Consider the following 26838-nt stretch of genomic DNA (forward strand, 5'->3'; position numbering starts at 1 on the left):
TATTATATAGAGTCATTACACACAGAGGGATCTATTATATAGAGTCATTACATGCAGAGGGATCTATTATATAGAGTCGTTACACACAGATGGATCTATTATATAGAGCCATTACACGCAGAGGGATCTATTATATAGAGTCATTACACACAGAGGGATCTATTATATAGAGTCATTACACGCAGAGGGATCTATTATATAGAGCCATTACACGCAGAGGGATCTATTATATAGAGTCATTACATGCAGAGGGATCTATTATATAGAGTCATTACACGCAGAGGGATCTATTATATAGAGTCATTACACGCAGAGGGATCTATTATATAGAGTCATTACACGCAGAGGGATCTATTATATAGAGTCATTACATGCAGAGGGATCTATTATATATAGTCATTACACGCAGAGGGATCTATTATATAGAGTCATTACACACAGAGGGATCTATTATATAGAGTCATTACACGCAGAGGGATCTATTATATAGAGTCGTTACACGCAGAGGGATCTATTATATAGAGTCATTACACACAGAGGGATCTATTATATAGAGTCATTACACGCAGAGGGATCTATTATACAGAGTCATTACACACAGAGGGATCTATTATATAGAGTCATTACACACAGAGGGATCTATTATATAGAGTCATTACACACAGAGGGATCTATTATATAGAGTCATTACACACAGAGGGATCTATTATATAGAGTCATTACACACAGAGGGATCTATTATATAGAGTCATTACACACAGAGAGATCTATTATATAGAGTCATTACACACAGAGGGATCTATTATATAGTCATTACACACAGAGGGATCTATTATATAGAGTCATTACACACAGAGGGATCTATTATATAGAGTCATTACACACAGAGGGATCTATTATATAGAGTCATTATAGACAGAGGGATCTATTATATAGATCCATTACACACAGAGTGATCTATTATATAGAGCCATTACACACAGAGGGATCTATTATATAGAGCCATTACACATAGAGGGATCTATTATATAGAGTCATTACACACAGAGGGATCTGTTATATAGAGTCATTACACACAGAGGGATCTATTATATAGAGTCATTACACACAGAGTGATCTATTATATAGAGTCATTACACGCAGAGGGATCTAATATATAGAGCCATTACACGCAGAGGGATCTATTATATAGAGCCATTACACGCAGAGTGATCTATTATATAGAGTCATTACACGCAGAGGGATCTATTATATAGAGTCATTACACACAGAGGGATCTATTATATAGAGTCATTACATGCAGAGGGATCTATTATATAGAGTCGTTACACACAGAGGGATCTATTATATAGAGCCATTACACGCAGAGGGATCTATTATATAGAGTCATTACACACAGAGGGATCTATTATATAGAGTCATTACACGCAGAGGGATCTATTATATAGAGCCATTACACGCAGAGGGATCTATTATATAGAGTCATTACACGCAGAGGGATCTATTATATAGAGTCATTACACGCAGAGGGATCTATTATATAGAGTCATTACACGCAGAGGGATCTATTATATAGAGTCATTACACGCAGAGGGATCTATTATATAGAGTCATTACACGCAGAGGGATCTATTATATATAGTCATTACACGCAGAGGGATCTATTATATAGAGTCATTACACACAGAGGGATCTATTATATAGAGTCATTACACGCAGAGGGATCTATTATATAGAGTCGTTACACGCAGAGGGATCTATTATATAGAGTCATTACACACAGAGGGATCTATTATATAGAGTCATTACACGCAGAGGGATCTATTATACAGAGTCATTACACACAGAGGGATCTATTATATAGAGTCATTACACACAGAGGGATCTATTATATAGAGTCATTACACACAGAGGGATCTATTATATAGAGTCATTACACACAGAGGGATCTATTATATAGAGTCATTACACACAGAGGGATCTATTATATAGAGTCATTACACACAGAGAGATCTATTATATAGAATCATTACACACAGAGGGATCTATTATATAGTCATTACACACAGAGGGATCTATTATATAGAGTCATTACACACAGAGGGATCTATTATATAGAGTCATTACACACAGAGGGATCTATTATATAGAGTCATTACAGACAGAGGGATCTATTATATAGATCCATTACACACAGAGTGATCTATTATATAGAGCCATTACACACAGAGGGATCTATTATATAGAGTCATTACACATAGAGGGATCTATTATATAGAGTCTTTACACACAGAGGGATCTGTTATATAGAGTCATTACACACAGAGGGATCTATTATATAGAGTCATTACACACAGAGTGATCTATTATATAGAGTCATTACACGCAGAGGGATCTATTATATAGAGCCATTACACGCAGAGGGATCTATTATATAGAGCCATTACACGCAGAGTGATCTATTATATAGTCATTACACGCAGAGGGATCTATTATATAGAGTCATTACACACAGAGGGATCTATTATATAGAGTCATTACACGCAGAGGGATCTATTATAAAGAGTCATTACACACAGAGGGATCTATTATATAGAGTCATTACACACAGAGGGATCTATTATATAGAGCCATTACACACAGAGGGATCTATTATATAGAGTCATTACACACAGTGATCTATTATATAGAGTCATTACACACAGAGGGATCTATTATATAGAGTCATTACACACCGAGTGATCTATTATATAGAGTCATTACACACAGGGATCTATTATATAGAGTCATTACACACAGAGGGATCTATTATATAGAGTCATTACACACAGAGCGATCTATTATATAGAGTCATTACACGCAGAGCGATCTATTATATAGAGTCATTACACACAGAGGGATCTATTATATAGAGTCATTACACACAGTGATCTATTATATAGTCATTACACACAGAGGGATCTATTATATAGAGTCATTACACACCGAGTGATCTATTATATAGAGTCATTACACACAGGGATCTATTATATAGAGTCATTACACACAGAGGGATCTATTATATAGAGTCATTACACACAGAGCGATCTATTATATAGAGTCATTACACACAGAGGGATCTATTATATAGAGTCATTACACACAGGGATCTATTATATAGAGTCATTACACAGAGGGATCTATTATATAGAGTCATTACACAGAGGGATCTATTATATAGAGTCATTACACACAGAGTGATCTATTATATAGAGTTATTACACGCAGAGCGATCTATTATATAGAGTCATTACACACAGAGGGATCTATTATATAGAGTCATTACACAGAGGGATCTATTATATAGAGTCATTACACACAGAGGGATCTATTATATAGAGTCATTACACACAGAGGGATCTATTATATAGTCATTACACACAGAGGGGTCTATTATATAGAGTCATTACACACAGAGGGATCTATTATATAGTCATTACACACAGAGGGGTCTATTATATAGAGTCATTACACACAGAGGGATCTATTATATAGAGTCATTACACACAGAGGGATCTATTATATAGAGTCATTACACACAGAGGGATCTATTATATAGAGTCATTACACACAGAGGGATCTATTATATAGAATCATTACACACAGAGGGATCTATTATATAGAGTCATTACACACAGAGTGATCTATTATATAGAGTCATTACACACAGAGGGATCTATTATATAGAGTCATTACACACAGAGGGATCTATTATATAGAGTCATTACACACAGAGTGATCTATTATATAGAGTCATTACACACAGAGGGATCTATTATATAGTCATTACACACAGAGTGATCTATTATATAGAGTTATTACACACAGAGGGATCTATTATATAGCGCCATTACACACGGAGGGATCTATTATATAGAGTCATTACACACAGTGATCTATTATATAGAGTCATTACACACAGACGGATCTATTATATAGAGTCATTACACACCGAGTGATCTATTATATAGAGTCATTACACACAGGGATCTATTATATAGAGTCATTACACACAGGGATCTATTATATAGAGTCATTACACACAGAGGGATCTATTATATAGAGTCATTACACACAGAGCGATCTATTATATAGAGTCATTACACGCAGAGGGATCTATTATATAGAGTCATTACACACAGAGGGATCTATTATATAGAGTCATTACACACAGTGATCTATTATATAGAGTCATTACACACAGAGGGATCTATTATATAGAGTCATTACACACCGAGTGATCTATTATATAGAGTCATTACACACAGGGATCTATTATATAGAGTCATTACACACAGAGGGATCTATTATATAGAGTCATTACACACAGAGCGATCTATTATATAGAGTCATTACACACAGAGGGATCTATTATATAGAGTCATTACACACAGGGATCTATTATATAGAGTCATTACACACAGAGGGATCTATTATATAGAGTCATTACACAGAGGGATCTATTATATAGAGTCATTACACACAGAGTGATCTATTATATAGAGTCATTACACACAGAGGGATCTATTATATAGTCATTACACACAGAGGGGTCTATTATATAGAGTCATTACACACAGAGGGATCTATTATATAGTCATTACACACAGAGGGGTCTATTATATAGAGTCATTACACACAGAGGGATCTATTATATAGTGTCATTACACACAGAGGGATCTATTATATAGAGTCATTACACACAGAGGGATCTATTATATAGAGTCATTACACACAGAGGGATCTATTATATAGAATCATTACACACAGAGGGATCTATTATATAGAGTCATTACACACAGAGTGATCTATTATATAGAGTCATTACACACAGAGGGATCTATTATATAGAGTCATTACACACAGAGTGATCTATTATATAGAGTCATTACACACAGAGGGATCTATTATATAGTCATTACACATAGAGGGATCTATTATATAGTTATTACACACAGAGGGATCTATTATATAGAGTCATTACACACAGAGGGATCTATTATATAGAGTCATTACACACAGATGGATCTATTATATAGAGTCATTACACACAGAGGGATCTATTATATAGAGTCATTACACACAGAGTGATCTATTATATAGAGTCATTACACACAGAGGGATCTATTATATAGAGTCATTACACACAGAGGGATCTATTATATAGAGTCATTACACACAGAGGGATCTATTATATAGAGTCATTACACACAGAGGGATCTATTATATAGAGTCATTACACACAGAGTGATCTATTATATAGAGTCATTACACGCAGAGCGATCTATTATATAGAGTCATTACACACAGAGCGATCTATTATATAGAGTCATTACACACAGAGGGATCTATTATATAGTCATTACACATAGAGGGATCTATTATATAGAGTCATTACACACAGAGAGATCTATTATATAGAGTCATTACACACAGAGGGATCTATTATATAGAGTCATTACACACAGAGTGATCTATTATATAGAGTCATTACACACAGAGGGATCTATTATATAGAGTCATTACACACAGAGGGATCTATTATATAGAGTCATTACACACAGAGGGATCTATTATATAGAGTCATTACACACAGAGGGATCTATTATATAGAGTCATTACACACAGAGTGATCTATTATATAGAGTCATTACACACAGAGTGATCTATTCCAAGTGTTTATTTCTGTTAATGTTGATGATTATGGCTTACAGCCAATGAGAACACAAAAGTAATTATCTCAGTAAATTAGAATAATTAACAAAAAACACCTGCAAAGGCTTCCTAAGCGTTAAAAAGGTCCCTTAGTCTGTTTCAGTAGGCTCCACAATCATGGGGAAGACTGCTGACTTGACAGATGTCCACAAGGCAGTCATTGACACACTCCACAAGGTCCCAGAGTCTGGAGGAAGAGTGGAGAGGCCACAATCCAAGCTGCTGGAGGTCTGGTGTGAAGTCTCCACAATCAGTGATGGTTTGGGGGGCCATGTCATCTGCTGGTGGAGGTCCACTGTGTTTTATCAAGACCAAAGTCAGCGCACCCGTCTACCAGGACATTTTGCAGCACTTCATGCTTCCCTCTGCCGACAAGCTTTATGGAGATGGAAATGTCATTCTCCAGCAGGACTTGGCCCCTGTCCACACTGCCAAAAGTACCAATATCTGGTTTAAAAACAACAGTATCACTGTGCTTGATTGGCAGCAAACTCGCCTGACCTTAACCCCATAGAGAATCTATTATAGAGAATCTATGGGGTATTGCCAAGAGGAAGATGAGAGACCCCAGACCCCACAATGCAGACGAGCTGAAGGCTGATATCAAAGCCACCTGGGCTTCCATAACACCTCAGCAGGGCCACAGGCTGATCCCTCCATGCCACAGGCTGATCCCTCCATGTCACAGGCTGATCCCTCCATGCCACAGGCTGATCCCTCCATGCCACAGGCTGATCCTTCCATGCCACATTGCCGCATTGATGCAGTAATTGATGCAAAAGGAGCCGACCAAGTATTGAGGGCATTTACTGAACAGACATTTCAGGAGGACAACGTTTCGGATTGTAAAAACATTTTTCAAGCTATTGTTATAAAGTATTCTAATTTACTGAGATAATGACTTTTGTGTTTTCATTGGCTGTAAGCCATAATCATCAACATTAACAGAAATAAACACGTGAAATAGATCCCTCTGTGTGTAATGACTCTATATAATAGATCACTCTGTGTGTAATGACTCTATATAATAGATCCCTCTGTGTGTAATGACTCTATATAATAGATCCCTCTGTGTGTAATGACTCTATATAATAGATCCCTCTGTGTGTAATGACTCTATATAATAGATCCCTCTGTGTGTAATGACTCTATATAATAGATCCCTCTGCGTGTAATGACTCTATATAATAGATCACTCTGTGTAATGACTCTATATAATAGATCCCTCTGTGTGTAATGACTCTATATAATAGATCCCTCTGTGTGTAATGACTCTATACAATAGATCCCTCTGTGTGTAATGCCTCTATATAATAGATCCCTCTGCGTGTAATGACTCTATATAATAGATCCCTCTGTGTGTAATGACTCTATATAATAGATCCCTCTGTGTGTAATGACTCTATATAATAGATGCCTCTGCGTGTAATGACTCTATATAATAGATCACTCTGTGTGTAATGACTCTATATAATAGATCCCTCTGTGTGTAATGACTCTATACAATAGATCCCTCTGTGTGTAATGCCTCTATATAATAGATCCCTCTGCGTGTAATGACTCTATATAATAGATCCCTCTGTGTGTAATGACTCTATATAATAGATCCCTCTGTGTGTAATGACTCTATATAATAGATGCCTCTGCGTGTAATGACTCTATATAATAGATCACTCTGTGTGTAATGACTCTGTATAATAGATCCCTCTGTGTGTAATGACTCTATATAATAGATCCCTCTGTGTGTAATGACTCTATATAATAGATCCCTCTGTGTGTAATGACTCTATATAATAGATCACTCTGTGTGCAATGACTCTATGTAATAGATCACTCTGTGTGTAATGACTCTATATAATAGATCCCTCTGTGTGTAATGACTCTATATAATAGATTCCTCTGCGTGTAATGACTCTATATAATAGATCGCTCTGCGTGTAATGACTCTATATAATAGATCCCTCTGCGTGTAATGACTCTATATAATAGATCCCTCTGTGTGTAATGACTCTATATAATAGATCGCTCTCTGTGTAATGACTCTATATAATAGATCCCTCTGTGTGTAATGACTCTATATAATAGATCCCTCTGCGTGTAATGACTCTATATAATAGATCTCTCTGTGTGTAATGACTCTATATAATAGATCCCTCTGTGTGTAATGACTCTATATAATAGATCCCTCTGTGTGTAATGACTCTATATAATAGATCCCTCTGTGTGTAATGACTCTATATAATAGATCCCTCTGCGTGTAATGACTCTATATAATAGATCGCTCTCTGTGTAATGACTCTATATAATAGATCCCTCTGTGTGTAATGACTCTATATAATAGATCCCTCTGTGTGTAATGACTATATAAGAGATCCCTCTGTGTGTAATGACTCTATATAATAGATCCCTCTGTGTGTAATGACTCTATATAATAGATTCCTCTGCGTGTAATGACTCTATATAATAGATTGCTCTGCGTGTAATGACTCTATATAATAGATCCCTCTGTGTGTAATGACTCTATATAATAGATCCCTCTGTGTGTAATGACTCTATATAATAGATCGCTCTCTGTGTAATGACTCTATATAATAGATCCCTCTGTGTGTAATGACTCTATATAATAGATCACTCTGTGTGTAATGACTCTATATAATAGATCGCTCTGTGTGTAATGACTCTATATAATAGATCCCTCTGTGTGTAATGACTCTATATAATAGATCCCTCTGCGTGTAATGACTCTATATAACAGATCGCTCTGCGTGTAATGACTCTATATAATAGATCCCTCTGTGTGTAATGACTCTATATAATAGATCCCTCTGCGTGTAATGACTCTATATAATAGATCTCTCTGTGTGTAATGACTCTATATAATAGATCCCTCTGTGTGTAATGACTCTATATAATAGATCTCTCTGTGTGTAATGACTCTATATAATAGATCCCTCTGTGTGTAATGACTCTATATAATAGATCCCTCTGTGTGTAATGACTCTATATAATAGATCCCTCTGTGTGTAATGACTCTATATAATAGATCGCTCTGTGAAATGACTCTATATGATAGATCCCTCTGTGTGTAATGACTCTATATATTAGATCCCTCTGTGTGTAATGACTCTATGTAATAGTTCGCTCTGCGTGTAATGACTCTATATAATAGATCCCTCTGTGTGTAATGACTCTATATAATAGATCTCTCTGTGTGTAATGACTCTATAATAGATCCCTCTGTGTGTAATGACTCTATATAATAGATCCCTCTGTGTGTAATGACTCTATATAATAGATCCCTCTGTGTGTAATGACTCTATATAATAGATCGCTCTGTGTAATGACTCTATATAATAGATCCCTCTGTGTGTAATGACTCTATATAATAGATCGCTCTGCGTGTAATGACTCTATGTAATAGATCGCTCTGCATGTAATGACTCTATGTAATAGATCGCTCTGCGTGTAATGACTCTATGTAATAGATCCCTCTGTGTGTAATGACTCTATATAATAGATCCCTCTGTGTGTAATGACTGTATATAATAGATCCTTCTGTGTAATGACTCTATATAATAGATCCCTCTGTGTAATGACTCTATATAATAGATCCGTCTGTGTGTAATGACTCTATATAATAGATCCCTCTGTGTGTAATGACTCTATATAATAGATCCCTCTGTGTGTAATGACTCTATATAATAGATCCCTCTGTGTGTAATGACTCTATATAATAGATCCCTCTGTGTGTAATGACTGTATATAATAGATCCCTCTGTGTGTAATGACTGTATATAATAGATCCCTCTGTGTAATGACTCTATATAATAGATCCCTCTGTGTGTAATGACTCTATATAATAGATCCCTCTGTGTGTAATGACTCTATATAATAGATCCCTCTGTGTGTAATGACTCTATATAATAGATCCCTCTGTGTGTAATGACTCTATATAATAGATCCCTCTGTGTGTAATGACTCTATATAATAGATCCCTGTGTGTAATGACTGTATATAATAGATCCCTCTGTGTGTAATGTCTCTATGTAATAGATCCCTCTGTGTGTAATGACTCTATATAATAGATCCCTCTGTGTGTAATGACTCTATATAATAGATCCCTCTGTGTGTAATGACTGTATATAATAGATCCCTCTGTGTGTAATGTCTCTATATAATAGATCCCTCTGTGTGTAATGACTCTATATAATAGATCCCTCTGTGTGTAATGACTCTATATAATAGATCCCTCTGTGTGTAATGACTGTATATAATAGATCCCTCTGTGTGTAATGACTCTATATAATAGATCCCTCTGTGTGTAATGACTGTATATAATAGATCCCTCTGTGTGTAATGACTCTATATAATAGATCCCTCTGTGTGTAATGACTCTATATAATAGATCCCTCTGTGTATAATGACTCTATATAATAGATCCCTCTGTGTGTAATGACTCTATATAATAGATCCCTCTGTGTGTACTGACTCTATATAATAGATCCCTCTGTGTGTAATGACTCTATATAATAGACCCCTCTGTGTGTAATGACTCCATATAATAGATCCCTCTGTGTGTAATGACTCTATATAATAGATCCCTCTGTGTGTAATGACTCTATATAATAGATCCCTCTGTGTAATGACTCTATATAATAGATCCCTCTGTGTGTAATGACTATATAATAGATCCCTCTGCGTGTAATGACTCTATATAATAGATCCCTCTGTGTGTAATGACTATATAATAGATCCCTCTGTGTGTAATGACTCTATATAATAGATCCCTCTGTGTAATGACTCTATATAATAGATCCCTCTGTGTGTAATGACTCTATATAATAGATCCCTCTGTGTGTACTGACTCTATATAATAGATCCCTCTGTGTGTAATGACTCTATATAATAGACCCCTCTGTGTGTAATGACTCCATATAATAGATCCCTCTGTGTGTAATGACTCTATATAATAGATCCCTCTGTGTGTAATGACTCTATATAATATAGGAGTTTCACTTTTTGTATTGAAGAACTGAAATAAATTAACTTTTATGATGATATTCTAATTTTGTGAGATGCACCTGTATATTCACTGACAGTAATCAGAGATCTTGAAAATTTAAATGTAATCCCAGAATATGTTAGAAAGTTGCAGAACTTTCCATCATGGCTTGTATGTCTCCACTGGAGGGACTAAGTCATATCCAGAGGGTCTGAGCCCATTTGGATAAAATGTGTGACCCCATAAGATACGTTGCCACCATGGTAAGTATGCCTCTGACACTCACAAAGCAGAGGGTTCTGATTGAGACCCCTACAGTCAGTGAATATAATCCCCCCTCCCCTAAAGTCATAGTCTGATATCATTGGGACATGAGCTATATGGAGTGTATTGTCACAGGCGAGGGGGGGGGGGGGTGCAGACATCAGACACCCCAATATATCTGCCCCCAGGCCCCTTGTGCATCTGTGCACCTGCCATTACCCCCAGCCCCTCTCTCCAGTCATTGTGTGACAGGCGGCCCCTGAACCATCCCATCCCTGCACAGCTCATTCCAGCCTCCCAGATCCATCTAAACTTACTTGTGAGCCCCTGACAGTCCTCCCCCTGGATACATGGGTCCCTCTCTGCTGACTCTTCCCTGCTCTCTCCCTGCTGGACTCTGATCTCCTGCCTTCATCCATCCTGGGCTCCCACATTCTGCACCTCAAGGTCAGTGATGAAGAGGGGGGGGGGGGACCCTCAATAATGGAGCATTGTGTCCAGCCTTGATTAGCATTGCAGAGCCTATGCCCCTCTTTATACCACCCAGTGTCCTGTACACTGGAGCAGAATACTGATTTTTGCACTGCAGATATTTCTCTGGAGCTCTGATATTATTACATTGCTCTGTGGGATATTCCGTCACATTGTCTCAGTTATAACAGCTCTGGATAGATTATAACAGCACAGATTGATACATTGTAACATTTCACAATAAATAAATAAATAGGGAAAGTACAAGACTCCCAGCTTCCCCCCCCCCCCCCAGCTGTTCCCCAGGGGATTGGATATTACATTGTGGCAGAGTATTCTGCTGCTTATACATTGTGGCAGAGTATTCTGCTGCTGTTACATTGTGGCAGAGTATTCTGCTGCTGTTACATTGTGGCAGAGTATTCTGCTGCTGTTACATTGTGGCAGAGTATTCTGCTGCTGTTACATTGTGGCAGAGTATTCTGCTGCTGTTACATTGTGGCAGAGTATTCTGCTGCTGTTACATTGTGGCAGAGTATTCTGCTGCTGTTACATTGTGGCAGAGTATTCTGCTGCTGTTACATTGTAGCAGTGTGGATGGGTTGGTGGATTTTGCTGCAGACTCCATGCACTGCGGTGACAGCGGCTTTAGCGGCTGCGCTATTAATGGAAAGAGATGAAGAACGCGGCGGCTGAATTAGCTGCCACCAGCATTGCTGACATTACAAAGTGCGAGAAGTAACCCGAGCACCAACTCCACACATCCTTCTTATAGCAGATCCCCTGCAGCACTTCTTCACTCTGCAGTCTGCACATGAAGGGTATCTTGTCATACCACCCATCCACCACCAGGGGAGCTATAGCAGCTGCTGTGATAGGCTTTAAGGCAAAGTCTATTTTCCCATTACTTTCCTTTTTTGGGGGACGTTGAGCGCACGAAACCCCTCTATTGAGATCTCATCATATATAGTAAAAATCAAAATCAATAGTTTTCCTTTAATTTCTGATATTTAATCGATTTGAGTTGCAAACAGATGAGCCGATTGGTCTGGAAAAATATATCCAGCAGAGAGCAGAATAAGTTAGGAATGGGTATTCCTGAAAAAAACAAAAAACGCTACATAAACGTGTACAATGTCACAGGGGCAAATAGTAAAGAAAGCCCTAGATACAGAAGAGTATTTTAAACCTTAATATATTTTATTAAGCAATTAATGTTTACATATCAACTATGCAACAATTAATAAATGCATGCAAGAGTAAATTAATTACAAGTCATAGACCCTGATAAAAATACTCCGCACCTCACCATCGCTCTTCCCTAAAGAGTCGCCGCATATCATTGGCCTAAGAGTTATTGAAAGTCAAGAATTCCGACCCTGTCGCCATATTTTCCACCAAATAGTCGTCATTGGCTCATGAGAAAATAAAAACTTTACCAGTAAATTAACTTACAAGATAGAAGAGGAGCAGATTGTAGTGTAAATGTGTGTAGCGTCACAGTGTGAAAGCCCACCCTGGAGAGGCTCAATGTTATCAGCAAGGAACAGGAGCCAAAACAAGTCAGGGAGGGTATGAAAGAGATCACCGACAAAACGATCCAGTCACGTAATGAATACTAAAAACATTTCCAAACAGACGTGATGTGCCGAGACCCTGCCGAGACCCCGGGTAAGGGCACAATGACACGTGAGGACCGCTGACATTTAATCATCTGTTTAACCGGCTGAGAAAGGAGATTTGTGTTTTAGCAAGTTTAAAAACTATCTCACAAACAAGCGTTTTGCTGATTTACACGAGACGATAATCAGGAATCGAGCGTTTCTAGATAGAGTCATCCCTCCAATATCAGCCTTTATAAAAGGGACTTTACTGTATACATTATATAACTGTATATGAAACCGAAAAAAAAATCCGACTATACAATAATAAGATGATCCCTTCCAAAATTAACAAAGCAAACCTATAGCGACCATGAAGGAGCACACGATCCAGAGATATAAAAAAAATAACACATTTTATTTGGATATTATAAAAAATATAGTATACAATATATTAGATAGCAGAAGAGTTAAAAAGTCATTGTCGTAATGGGACATGATAACAGAAATATATGTATATATGGATCAATCATACAAATATTTACTGGATCCGCACTGGGAAATAAATAACTATATCGTTTCAATGATGGCACAGACCAAAAAAATTGATCCAAGTGAAATAACCAGAATAGCATAGATAAATAACATAAGTAGACCATGTGAAAGAGTAAGGAAGGTCAAACATATGATCCATTACTTGTGGCCATGATGGAAGGGATGTGTGCACAGCTAACTCACACCTCAACGCGCGTTTCACGGCATCTGCACTTTCATTATGGCCACAGGTAATGTGTCGTATGCTTGACCTTCCTTACTATTTCACATGGTCTATCATGTTTCCATTGTGTACTGTATTGTCTCACTGTAGACGAGGATATAATTGTCATAGTACTGTCTTACCTGTACACGTGTATCTACTATGATACTGCCCCCTATGTACAAGAATATAACTGCTATAATACTGCCCCTATATACAAGAATATAACTACTATAATACTGCCCCCTATGTACAAGAATATAACTACTATAATACTGCACCTATGTACAAGAATATAACTACTATAATACTGCTCCTATGTACAAGAATATAACTACTATAATACTGCTCCTATGTACAAGAATATAACTACTATAATACTGCCCCCTATGTACAAGAATATAACTACTATAATACTGCACCTATGTACAAGAATATAACTATTATAATACTGCTCCTATGTACAAGAATATAACTACTATAATACTGCTCCTATGTACAAGAATATAACTACTATAATACTGCTGCTATGTACAAGAATATAACTACTATAATACTGCCCCCTATGTACAAGAATATAACTACTATAATACTGCTCCTATGTACAAGAATATAACTACTATAATACTGCTCCCTATGTACAAGAATATAACTACTATAATACTGCTCCCTATGTACAAGAATATAACTACTATAATACTGCTGCTATGTACAAGAATATAACTACTATAATACTGCCCCCTATGTACAAGAATATAACTACTATAATACTGCTCCTATGTACAAGAATATAACTACTATAATACTGCTCCTATGTACAAGAATATAACTACTATAATACTGCTCCCTATGTACAAGAATATAACTACTATAATACTGCCCCTATGTACAAGAATATAACTACTATAATACTGCTCCCTATGTACAAGTATATAACTACTATAATACTGCCCCTATGTACAAGAATATAACTACTATAATACTGCCCCTATGTACAAGAATATAACTACTATAATACTGCTCCTATGTACAATAATATAACTACTATAATACTGCCCCCTATGTACAAGAATATAACTACTATAATACTGCCCCCTATGTACAAGAACATAACTACTATAATACTGCCCCCTATGTACAAGAATATAACTACTACAATACTGCTCCTATGTACAAGAATATAACTACTATAATACTGCCCCTATGTACAGGAATATAACTACTATAATACTGCCCCCTATGTACAAGAATATAACTACTATAATACTGCTCCTATGTACAAGAATATAACTACTATAATACTGCTCCTATGTACAAGAATATAACTACTATAATACTGCTCCCTATGTACAGGAATATAACTACTATAATACTGCTCCCTATGTACAGGAATATAACTACTATAATACTGCCCCCTATGTACAAGAATATAACTACTATAATACTGCCCCTATGTGCAAGAATATAACTACTATAATACTGCCCCCTATGTACAAGAATATAACTACTATAATACTGCCCCTATGTACAAGAATATAACTACTATAATACTGCCCCTATATACAAGAATATAGCTACTATAATACTGCCCCTATGTACAAGAATATAACTACTATAATACTGCCCCTATGTACAAGAATATAACTACTATAATACTGCTCCCTATGTACAGGAATATAACTACTATAATACTGCCCCCTATGTACAAGAATATAACTACTATAATACTGCTCCTATGTACAAGAATATAACTACTATAATACTGCTCCTATGTACAAGAATATAACTACTATAATACTGCTCCTATGTACAAGAATATAACTACTATAATACTGCCCCTATGTACAGGAATATAACTACTATAATACTGCTACTATGTGCAAGAATATAACTACTATAATAGTGCTCCTATGTACAAGAATATAACTACTATAATACTGCCCTCTATGTACAAGAATATAACTACTATAATACTGCCCCTTATGTACAAGAATATAACTACTATAATACTGCTCCTATGTACAAGAATATAACTACTATAATACTGCCCCCTATGTACAAGAATATAACTGCTATAATACTGCCCCCTATGTACAAGAATATAACTACTATAATAATGCCCCTATGCACAATAATATAACTGCTATAATACTGCCCCTATGTACAAGAATATAATTACTATAATACTGCCCCTATGTACAAGAATATAACTACTATAATACTGCTCCTATGTACAAGAATATAACTACTATAATACTGCTCCTATGTACAAGAATATAACTACTATAATACTGCTCCTATGTACAAGAATATAACTACTATAATACTGCCCCCTATGTACAAGAATATAACTACTATAATACTGCTCCTATGTATAAGAATATAACTACTATAATACTGCTCCTATGTACAAGAATATAACTACTATAATACTGCTCCCTATGTACAAGAATATAACTACTATAATACTGCCCCCTATGTACAAGAATATAACTACTATAATACTGCCCCCTATGTACAAGAATATAACTACTATAATACTGCCCCCTATGTACAAGAATATAACTACTATAATACTGCTCCTATGTACAAGAAAATAACTACTATAATACTGCTCCTATGTACAAGAATATAACTACTATAATACTGCCCCTATGTACAAGAATATAACTACTATAATACTGCTCCCTATGTACAAGAATATAACTAATATAATACTGCCCCCTATGTACAAGAATATAACTACTATAATACTGCCCCTTTGTACAAGAATATAACTAATATAATACTGCTCCTATGTACAAGAATAGAACTACTATAATACTGCTCCTATGTACAAGAATATAACTACTATAATACTGCTCCTATATACAAGAATATAACTACTATAATACTGCCCCTATGTACAAGAATATAACTACAATAACACTGCCCCTATGTACAAGAATATAACTACTATAATACTCTCCCTATGTGCAAGAATATAGCTACTATAATACTGCCCCTCTATGTACAAGAATATAACTACTATAACACTGCCCCTATGTACAAGAATATAACTATTATAATACTGCCCCCTATGTACAAGAATATAATTACTATAATACTGCTCCTATTTACAAGAATATAACTACTATAATACTGCTCCCTATGTACAAGAATATAACTACTGTAATAGTGCTCCTATATACAAGAATATAACTACAATAATACTGCCCCTATGTACAAGAATATAATTACTATACTACTGCTCCTATGTACAAGAAGATAACTACTATAATACTGCTCCCTATGTACAAGAATATAACTACTATGATACTGTCCCCTATGTACAAGAATATCAATACTATAATACTGCTCCCTATGTACAAGAATATAACTACTATAATACTGCCCCTATGCACAATAATATAACTGCTATAATACTGCCCCTATGTACAAGAATATAACTACTATAATACTGCTCCCTATGTACAAGAATATAACTACTATAATACTGCCCCTATGTACAAGAATATAACTACTATAATACTGCCCCTATGTACAAGAATATAACTACTATAATACTGCTCCCTATGTACAAGAATATAACTACTATAATACTGCCCCCTATGTGCAAGAATATAACTACTATAATACTGCTCCTATGTACAAGAATATAACTACAATAATACTGCCCCTATGTACAAGAATATAATTACTATTATACTGCTCCTATGTACAAGAATATAACTACTATAATACTGCTCCCTATGTACAAGAATATAACTACTTTAATACTGTCCCCTATGTACAAGAATATAGCTACTACAATACTGCTCCCTATGTACAAGAATATAACTACTATAATACTGCCCCCTATGTACAAGAATATAACTACTATAATACTGCTCCTATATACAAGAATATAACTACTATAATACTGCTCCCTATGTACAAGAATATAACTACTATAATACTGTCCCCTATGTACAAGAATATCACTACTATAATACTGCTCCCTATGTACTAGAATATAACTACTATAATACTGCTCCCTATGTACAAGAATGTAACTACTATAATACTGCCCCCTATGTACAAGAATATCACTACTATAATACTGCTCCCTATGTACAAGAATATAACTACTATAATACTGCTCCCTATGTACTAGATATAACTACTATAATACTGCCCCCTATGTACAAGAATATAACTACTATAACACTGCCCCTATGTACAAGAATATAACTACTATAATACTGCTCCTATGTACAAGAATATAACTACTATAATACTGCTCCTATGTACAAGAATATAACTACTATAATACTGCTCCCTATGTACAAGAATATAACAACTATAATACTGCCCTCTATGTACAAGAATATAACTACTATAATAAAGCCCCCTATGTGCAAGAATATAACTACTATAATACTGCCCCTATGTGCAAGAATATAACTACTATAATACTGCTCCCTATGTGCAAGAATATAACTACTATAATACTGCCCCTATGTACAAGAATATAACTACTATAATACTGCTCCTATGTACAAGAATATAAATACTATAATACTGCTCCTATATACAAGAATATAACTACTATAATACTGCTCCCTATGTACAAGAATATAACTACTATAATACTGCCCCCTATGTACAAGAATATAACTACTATAATACTGTCCCCCATGTACAAGAATGTCACTACTATAATACTGCTCCCTATGTACAAGAATATAACTACTATAATACTGCCCCTATGTACAAGAATATAACTACTATAATACTGCTCCTTTGTACAAGAATATAACTACTATTATACTGCTCCTATGTACAAGAATATAACTACTATTATACTGCTCCTATGTACAAGAATATAACTACTATAATACTGCTCCCTATGTACAAGAATATAACTACTATAATACTGTCCCCTATGTACAAGAATATAACTACTATAATAGTGCTCCCTATGTACAAGAATATAACTACTATAATACTGCCCCCTATGTACAAGAATATAACTACTATAATACTGCTCCCTCTGTACAAGAATATAACTGCTATAATACTGTCCCCTATGTACAAGAATATCACTACTATAATACTGCTCCCTATGTACAAGAATATAACTACTATAATACTGCCCCCTATGTACAAGAATATAACTGCTATAACACTGCCCCTATGTACAAGAATATAACTACTATAATACTGCCCCCTATGTACAAGAATATAATTACTATACTACTGCTCCTATGTACAAGAATATAACTACTATAATACTGTCCCCTATGTACAGGAATATAACTACTATAATACTGTCCCCTATGTACAAGAATATAACTACTATAATACTGCTCCCTATGTACAAGAATATAACTACTATAATACTGCCCCCTATGTACAAGAATATAACTACTATAATACTACCCCTATGTACAGGAATATAACTACTATAATACTGTCCCCTATGTACAAGAATATAACTACTATAATACTGCTCCCTATGTACAAGAATATAACTACTATAATACTGCTCCCTATGTGCAAGAATATAACTACTATAACACTGCCCCTATGTACAAGAATATAACTACTATAATACTGCTCCCTATGTACAAGAATATAACTACTATAACACTGCCCCTATGTACAAGAATATAACTACTATAATACTGCTCCCTATGTACAAGTATATAACAACTATAATACTACCCCTATGTACAAGAATATAACTACTATAATACTGCTCCCTATGTACAAGAATATAACTACTATAATACTGTCCCCTATGTACAAGAATATCACTACTATAATACTGCTCCCTATGTACAAGAATATAACTACTATAATTCTGCTCCCTATGTACAAGAATATAACTACTATAACACTGCCCCTATGTACAAGAATATAACTACTATAATACTGCCCCCTATGTACAAGAATATAACTACTATAATACTGCCCCTATGTACAAGAACATAACTACTATAATACTGCCCCCTATGTACAAGAATATAACTACTATAACACTGCCCCTATGTACAAGAATATAACTACTATAACACTGCCCCTATGTACAAGAATATAACTACTATAATACTGCTCCCTATGTACAAGTATATAACTACTATAATACTACCCCAATGTACAAGAATATAACTACTATAATACTGCCCCCTATGTACAAGAATATAACTACTATAACACTGCCCCTATGTACAAGAATATAACTACTATAATACTGCTCCCTATGTACAAGTATATAACAACTATAATACTACCCCTATGTACAAGAATATAACTACTATAATACTGCTCCCTATGTACAAGAATATAACTACTATAATACTGTCCCCTATGTACAAGAATATCACTACTATAATACTGCTCCCTATGTACAAGAATATAACTACTATAATTCTGCTCCCTATGTACAAGAATATAACTACTATAACACTGCCCCTATGTACAAGAATATAACTACTATAATACTGCCCCCTATGTACAAGAATATAACTACTATAATACTGCCCCTATGTACAAGAACATAACTACTATAATACTGCCCCCTATGTACAAGAATATAACTACTATAACACTGCCCCTATGTACAAGAATATAACTACTATAATACTGCCCCTATATACAAGAATATAACTACTATAACACTGCCCCTATGTACAAGAATATAACTACTATAATACTGCCCCTATATACAAGAATATAACTACTATAACACTGCCCCTATGTACAAGAATATAACTACTATAATACTGCCCCCTATGTACAAGAATATAACTACTATAATACTGTCCCCTATGTACAAGAATATCACTACTATAATACTGCTCCCTATGTACAAGAATATAACTACTATAATTCTGCTCCCTATGTACAAGAATATAACTACTATAACACTGCCCCTATGTACAAGAATATAACTACTATAATACTGCCCCTATGTATAAGAATATAACTACTGCAATTCTGACCCTATGTACAAGAACATAACTACTATTGTGCTGCCATCTCTGCAGAATATATTGACATTGAATAGGTGAGAGAACGTTCCCATTTCTCGGCATCACGTATACGGTATATATTCTCAGCTGATTGACAGTATTCTTCCTTTTGTAGAGTTGATTTGCCGCCACTATGGGGATTAAGACGGCATTACCGCACTATGAGCTCGGCTTCTACGCTCTGGTCCTGACCTGCGCTCTGGTTTACTCTATGAATGGCATCTTTGAAGCGTCTCGAGGTATGGCGGGTTTTTTATTAATGTGTTATGACTATAGTGGAGGAGATTATTATATATGAGGCTGATTGCTATTTATGACGTCTTCTTGTCTTTCAGATAACATGAATCGAAAATCATTCAAAGAGAATGTCAAATCTGGCTGGTATTACTTTGGGAGAAAAATGGTGAGATGCAATGATTCAAGCCGGCAGCAATAATAACAGTGCCACCTTGTGGCGGTTTAAGCTACTACAAGTCTTTTTTGCAATTAACCCCATTACTATTGTTGAAGACGAAATAGACTCTGTAAAGAGATCTCTTGTATCGGTGCTTTCAAATAAGACACTCACTACAGACTGTCTCAAGAGAAGAATCCTGTTTATTACTAGATGTCATCACATTATATAGCCTTAGTAAAAGAGGGTAGGACTATGTAAAGTGTAAAGAATTACTTAGAAAATATGCGATCTTTGGCACACAGAAAGTGAAGAATAATTACTTGTCAATTCTTCTGGAGGATGTTCATGATGTATGATATAGCTAACCTCCTTTCACACAGATAGTGTTCTGCTTACCACTAACCTTGGGTGTAATCCAGGTTAAGGGATGTGTAGGGAGTTTCCTGGAATTGATATGTGGGGGAATAGGGATGATGTTCCTCGCGGACAGATTTAGGACAAGCATGATAATTATAGGCTCTGTCAGCCAACTCTTAAGTGTGTATACAGGTCAATCTTGCGATTTTGGCAAAAACAAGATGAGCTGACTAGAGCAAAATCTCAGAGTAAATAGATTTCTTAAAGGCAATGCTGGTACTGAAGCATTATTTTAACAATTCCCCTCTTTTTATCATCTTGTCTAATTATCTGTCCCTCATGTCCCTAGGCCTGCAACATTACCCTACTTCACGACATCACGGGGCTAACCCTACGTATGTAGTGGGATGCCAGTCCTACTGTGCATCCATCCAGGTTAACTGGTTATCAGACCCGCTATCCCTTACTTTCCCTATATTTGCTAAGTAATCATCGTTATATTTAAGAAGGGATTATTTTATATGTGTGCAGGAGTATATAAGATAGTTGGGAGTAAATGATTACACAATGATTATAGGGTTATATGATCCAGTATCTGTGACCAATAAGTTGTAGAAAGTCCATTATCTCTTGGGCTCCACGAATCAGGTTTACGTCAGACCAATGGTTTTCCGCAGAACGTACAATCGGATAAGTCCGCTGCAGTCATCTTATTGCAGAAGAGGCATTCTCGCCGTACTGCAGTGATTATTGTAGTCATGACTTGAGTTTGCTTTACTTCAGAATCAGAATCAATTTTATTTCGGGTTTTACCTGGAAAACATTTACAATTAGAAGCAGGAATTTTCTTGATAATTATTACAAATAGTCTTATGATTATCGCAATTACCAGTATTATAAAAACTACCTGAATCAAGAAATGAATGACACCACTTATCCAACTACCTATTCCCTTAAATAAATTTAAAGGATTCATCCAGGAAAGCCATTCGGGTAGTGGTACTGTAAGTCATCCAATGCATTTGCTTTTCTTACACCACCTTCCTTAATCCGTTGAGCCTGCTTTATATCTTGTGTAACTTGCATTAGACCAGTAGGGTCTATAAAATGGCAACATGCTGGACCGACCACCTGACAAAAACCTCCCTGTGAGTCCGTCACGTAGTCCAGTACCATTGAGTGTTGATTAGTGATCATTATTAGTTGATTCATGTATGCAGACTCAACGTTAAGGGCATCAAACAATCAGTTATATTGTCAAAAATATCTCCCAACTCTTCTATCATCTGGGCATTTCTCATTGTACCAAAGGTTACCCCTAGAGGACCAGTAAGTACCATTCCTTCCTTGCGGTACCAAGGAGTTCCCATGAGATGTTTTCTTAAGGGGGGTTATACTCCTTTTGGCGAGCATGTGACTGGGAATATTCTTATAGGGGAGATCCCCATCCTCCCAGACCCATGTGGCGGGTTCTAACCTGGCCAATGTGCCCCCTTTGGTATCCATCTATAGGCCTTATCCCCACATACTATATAGACACCCTTTGGTAATTGAAATTGAAATTCATTCAGGAATGCCATGACAATAGTCACTAGGCATACCGTTTGAGGGTACAGACACCAAGAATCCTCTAGGTCAATAGTGACAGATCTATATAGTATGTTACGCTCGCGCCCGGACTGACCGGCGTGAGCGTGATCAGTGATCCCACTGTACCATGAACCGAGGAGTACCTGGAGGGGCGTAACTAAGTATCTACCCGATCCGACCAAGGTCGCACGGCGGCTAACGACTCCGTGAACCAAGGAGCAAGGCAGAGCGAAACCGCCGGAGCGGTGAACAAGGCAGAGCGGAGAGGAACTGCCATAGTGGTGAGCAAGGCAAAGCAGAAAGGAACCGCCAGAGCAGTGAGCAAGGCAGAGCAGGAAGGAACCGCCGGAGCAGTGAGCAAGGCAGAGCAGAGAGGAACCGCCGGAGCGGTGAGCAAGGCAGAGCAGGAAGGAACTGCCAGAGCGGTGAGCAAGGCAGACCGAAACCGCCGGAGCGGTGAACAAGGCAGAGCGGAGAGGAACTGCCAGAGCGGTGAGCAAGGCAAAGCAGAAAGGAACCGCCGGAGCAGTGAGCAAGGCAGAGCAGGAAGGAACCGCCGGAGCGGTGAGCATGGCAGAGCTGAGAGGAACCGCCGGAGCGGTGAGCAAGGCAGAGCAGGGAGGAACTGCCGGAGTGGTGAGCAAGGCAGAGCAGGAAGGAACCGCCGGAGCGGTGAACAAGGCAAACCAGAGAGGACAGGGCTCTGTTCACACTGAACAGACTGTAAGGGAAAAGTAGAACCAGATACACACAACGTACTTACAGTGAAGTAGCGAGTAGACTCTAAACTCACAACAGAAGTACAGAGACAACGAGTAGGAGTTAGGTGCAGGTTCAGAGACTGCAGGAAAAGGGAAGGTACGGACACAGAGACAAACAGGCTAGGAGAGTGTTCAGACAGGAACTGACACTGCAACAAGATACAGGAGCGAGTCTGGGTATACGGCCCCCAGAGAGGCGGACAAACAGGCTAAGAGATAGTTCAGACAGGCCTGGGAATACAGCCCCCCGGTTGGCGGACAGGCAAGAAACAGAACGGGACCTGGCACAACATAGGCAAGGAGCCCTCTGAAGGTAAGAGTTGCTCAGGCACCTCCTACTGGGTGGAGGAGGTTTAAATATCCAGTGACTTACAGCAATAGGCTGGAGACGCATTAGGGGTGCGCCCACAGCAGCTATAAGAATCAGGAAGTAACCGGGCCGCCGCCCTAAGCAGTCAGTCAAGGGACATGCACACAGCATGAACTGGAGCAGGAATAGCAGACTGGACAGACAGGTAAGATTGCGGCCTTGCATAGTGGGAGGTGGTGCACTATGCAAGCACGCCGCCAGATATGTTACATAGTATTGGAGAACTAAACATTGGGGTTGGGTGTTAATACTTATTGACATCTCGGATGCCCCATCTCCCCATTGGCCTTCCCGTGTCTCTTCATCTACATGAATTGCCCCCCTTTCTGTACATTGGTGGGTGTCTCCTAAAGCGAAGAGGTGTTCTTTTGTCCAATTTCTATGTAGATACCTTTCCAGGCAGGTTGGTTTACATTGTCGACCGCCTTTACTAGGATCATAAGGGATTGGATGTTTGGCTGCGAAACTAAGTTTCAATCAGGTACCTTTCCTAAATAATTTTTATTGCTTTCCTTGTTTACCCAGGCACCATCAAATTCCCCAAATTCATACATATTGTCTTTATTCTTACTCTAATTATTCTGAGGTTTAGTCAAATTGACTTGAAACCAGGGCCGCTTTGTCCATCCCGTTATTGGCAGAGTTGCTGAGGTTTTACTCTCCTGGGATGGCAAGTTTAAGGCATACATGTCCCAGCGTCTTTCCCTAAGTATCTCATCTTCAGAGATTGGAGTTACAAAGTAGGGCATAGTTTTTGCTGCTATGGGAGCATGAGTGAAAATCCAGCAATTTGAAAGATTTCTAACATGAGCTACATAGTCATGATATTTCACGAACTTATTACTCCACTGCTTTGTTTGTTCATTATCCCACTCCATTGCTACCTTATCGCCCCTTTTACCTTGGAATGACATTATTAGTATAAACAAGAAGAGAGGGTAATACTTCCCAAAGCTCATTCTTTTGTCTTAGTTCTTGTGGAACTTCTTGCAATGAGAAGCGTGGATCCAGGTGGGTTTTCCCTCCATCTTCACCGAAGTAGACGTTGTTAATTGGATTTGGTAAGGTCCTTCAAATCGTGGATCCAAGCTCTTTCTTGTGTTTTCATATCGTCACCCAGTCTCCGGGTTTGAGGCTGTGCGTGCCTTGCAAAGAAGAAGGATCTGGAATAGAACTAAAAACACGGTTCTTCTGAGAGTAGTTTCTTAGCTACTGTTCTAGCATTAGCTTTTGCAACTGGCCAGGCCTCGGGCCATGATGAAAACAAGTCAATGCAGACAAGCACATACTCATAAGTGCCCACCCTTGGAAGCTGTATCAAATCTATCTGAAGTAGCTGAAACAGGTACAATGGTCTCGCTGTGCACTTTAGTGGCACCTTCACCGTTTTTCTCACATTATGACATGCACAGATTATGCATCCCTGTACAGAAGCATAATGGAATCCTGGTGCTAACCAATGGATTTTTACCTGACTTACCATTGCATCCTTGGACTGATGGGTTGGTCCATGAGAAAGAGTGCACATCATGGAGTACAGAGATCTCAGCAGACAGTACTTACTATCTGCTCTCCACAGTCCGTCCTCTCCCTGTTCAGCTGAGCGTTTTATCCATTCCTCCTTTTCTGGTGCAGCAGCCTGATCCTGTAGGCTTTGCAGGAGGTTCAAGTCCACACTCCCAGACACTTGCACGGTGTCTGTTTCTACTGGGAGGTGTAACAGGGCTGCAGCTTTTGCAGCCGCATCTGTCCTCCTGTTTCCCTCTGCCTCCTTCGTGCACTCCTTGGTGTGGGCTTGTACCTTTACAATAGCTACTTGTTTTGGCAACTCCAATGCCCTGAGGAGTTGAGCTACTGCTTCTGCATTCTTAATGGGTTTACCAGAAGAACCAATAAACTTTCTGCTTTTCCATATGGGACCATAATCATGGCAAATGCCAAAGGCGTAGCGACTGTCAGTAAAGACGTTCGCAACCCTATGTTCTGCCATTATACACGCTTCAGCGAGTGCTTTGAGTTCAGCTTCCTGGGCAGACATCTTAGGAGGCAATGCTTCCCTTTTCAATACCTCATTTTGGCTGACTATAGCATAACCTGTATGGGGCGTCCCATCTTGGTAAAATCGTGATCCATCTACATAGAGTTCTAAATCACCCTGTTTGCATTCCTCAGGGTCCACTAGCTTTTTCTCTACCCTCCCGCCTAGAGCAGTCCGAGTGGCCGCTTTCACTGCATCTGTAGCACCCTGAGGATTCGGCTGCTACAGGGGTATTGCACCTCAACCCAGAGGTGTGATATTCCACTCCCGGGTAAGGATGGAGTGTGGAACTGAGCTCAGTTAGCTGCATGCACTACACACATCCCATTTCCGAGGGACAGACCGATGGTACTCCCACTAGAGAAATGTGCAGGTACGACAGTGTCTGTTCCTGGCTGGAGTGGGAGGGGGGGTGGAACATCCCAGTAGTGTAGGGGCAGATAGGGGGAGCAGCCTG

General features: G+C 37.7%; 1 protein-coding gene and 1 long non-coding RNA gene across 2 annotated transcripts in view; one reads left to right on the forward strand and one right to left on the reverse strand.

Moving 5' to 3' along the window:
- Positions 1-11216: 11216 nt before the first annotated feature.
- Positions 11217-26838, forward strand: part of HHATL (hedgehog acyltransferase like) — a 63574-nt gene continuing 47952 nt past the window's right edge. Inside the window, exons 1-3 of the mRNA XM_073677228.1 lie at positions 11217-11467; positions 20984-21107; positions 21204-21271. Coding sequence (XP_073533329.1) covers positions 21002-21107; positions 21204-21271 — 174 coding nt within the window. The 5' untranslated portion in view covers positions 11217-11467; positions 20984-21001. The remainder of the gene's footprint in view (positions 11468-20983; positions 21108-21203; positions 21272-26838) is intronic.
- Positions 21481-26622, reverse strand: LOC141264856 (uncharacterized). The gene is made up of 3 exons (XR_012320015.1): positions 25824-26622; positions 25245-25517; positions 21481-22435 (listed from the first exon to the last, which is right to left on the reverse strand). It is a non-coding gene; the product is annotated as an uncharacterized lncRNA (long non-coding RNA).

The sequence above is a fragment of the Phyllobates terribilis genome, unplaced genomic scaffold (assembly GCF_046119375.1).
Source record: "Phyllobates terribilis strain yellow unplaced genomic scaffold, ASM4611937v1 Scaffold_4__5_contigs__length_816908805, whole genome shotgun sequence".
Lineage (NCBI taxonomy): Eukaryota > Metazoa > Chordata > Amphibia > Anura > Dendrobatidae > Phyllobates > Phyllobates terribilis.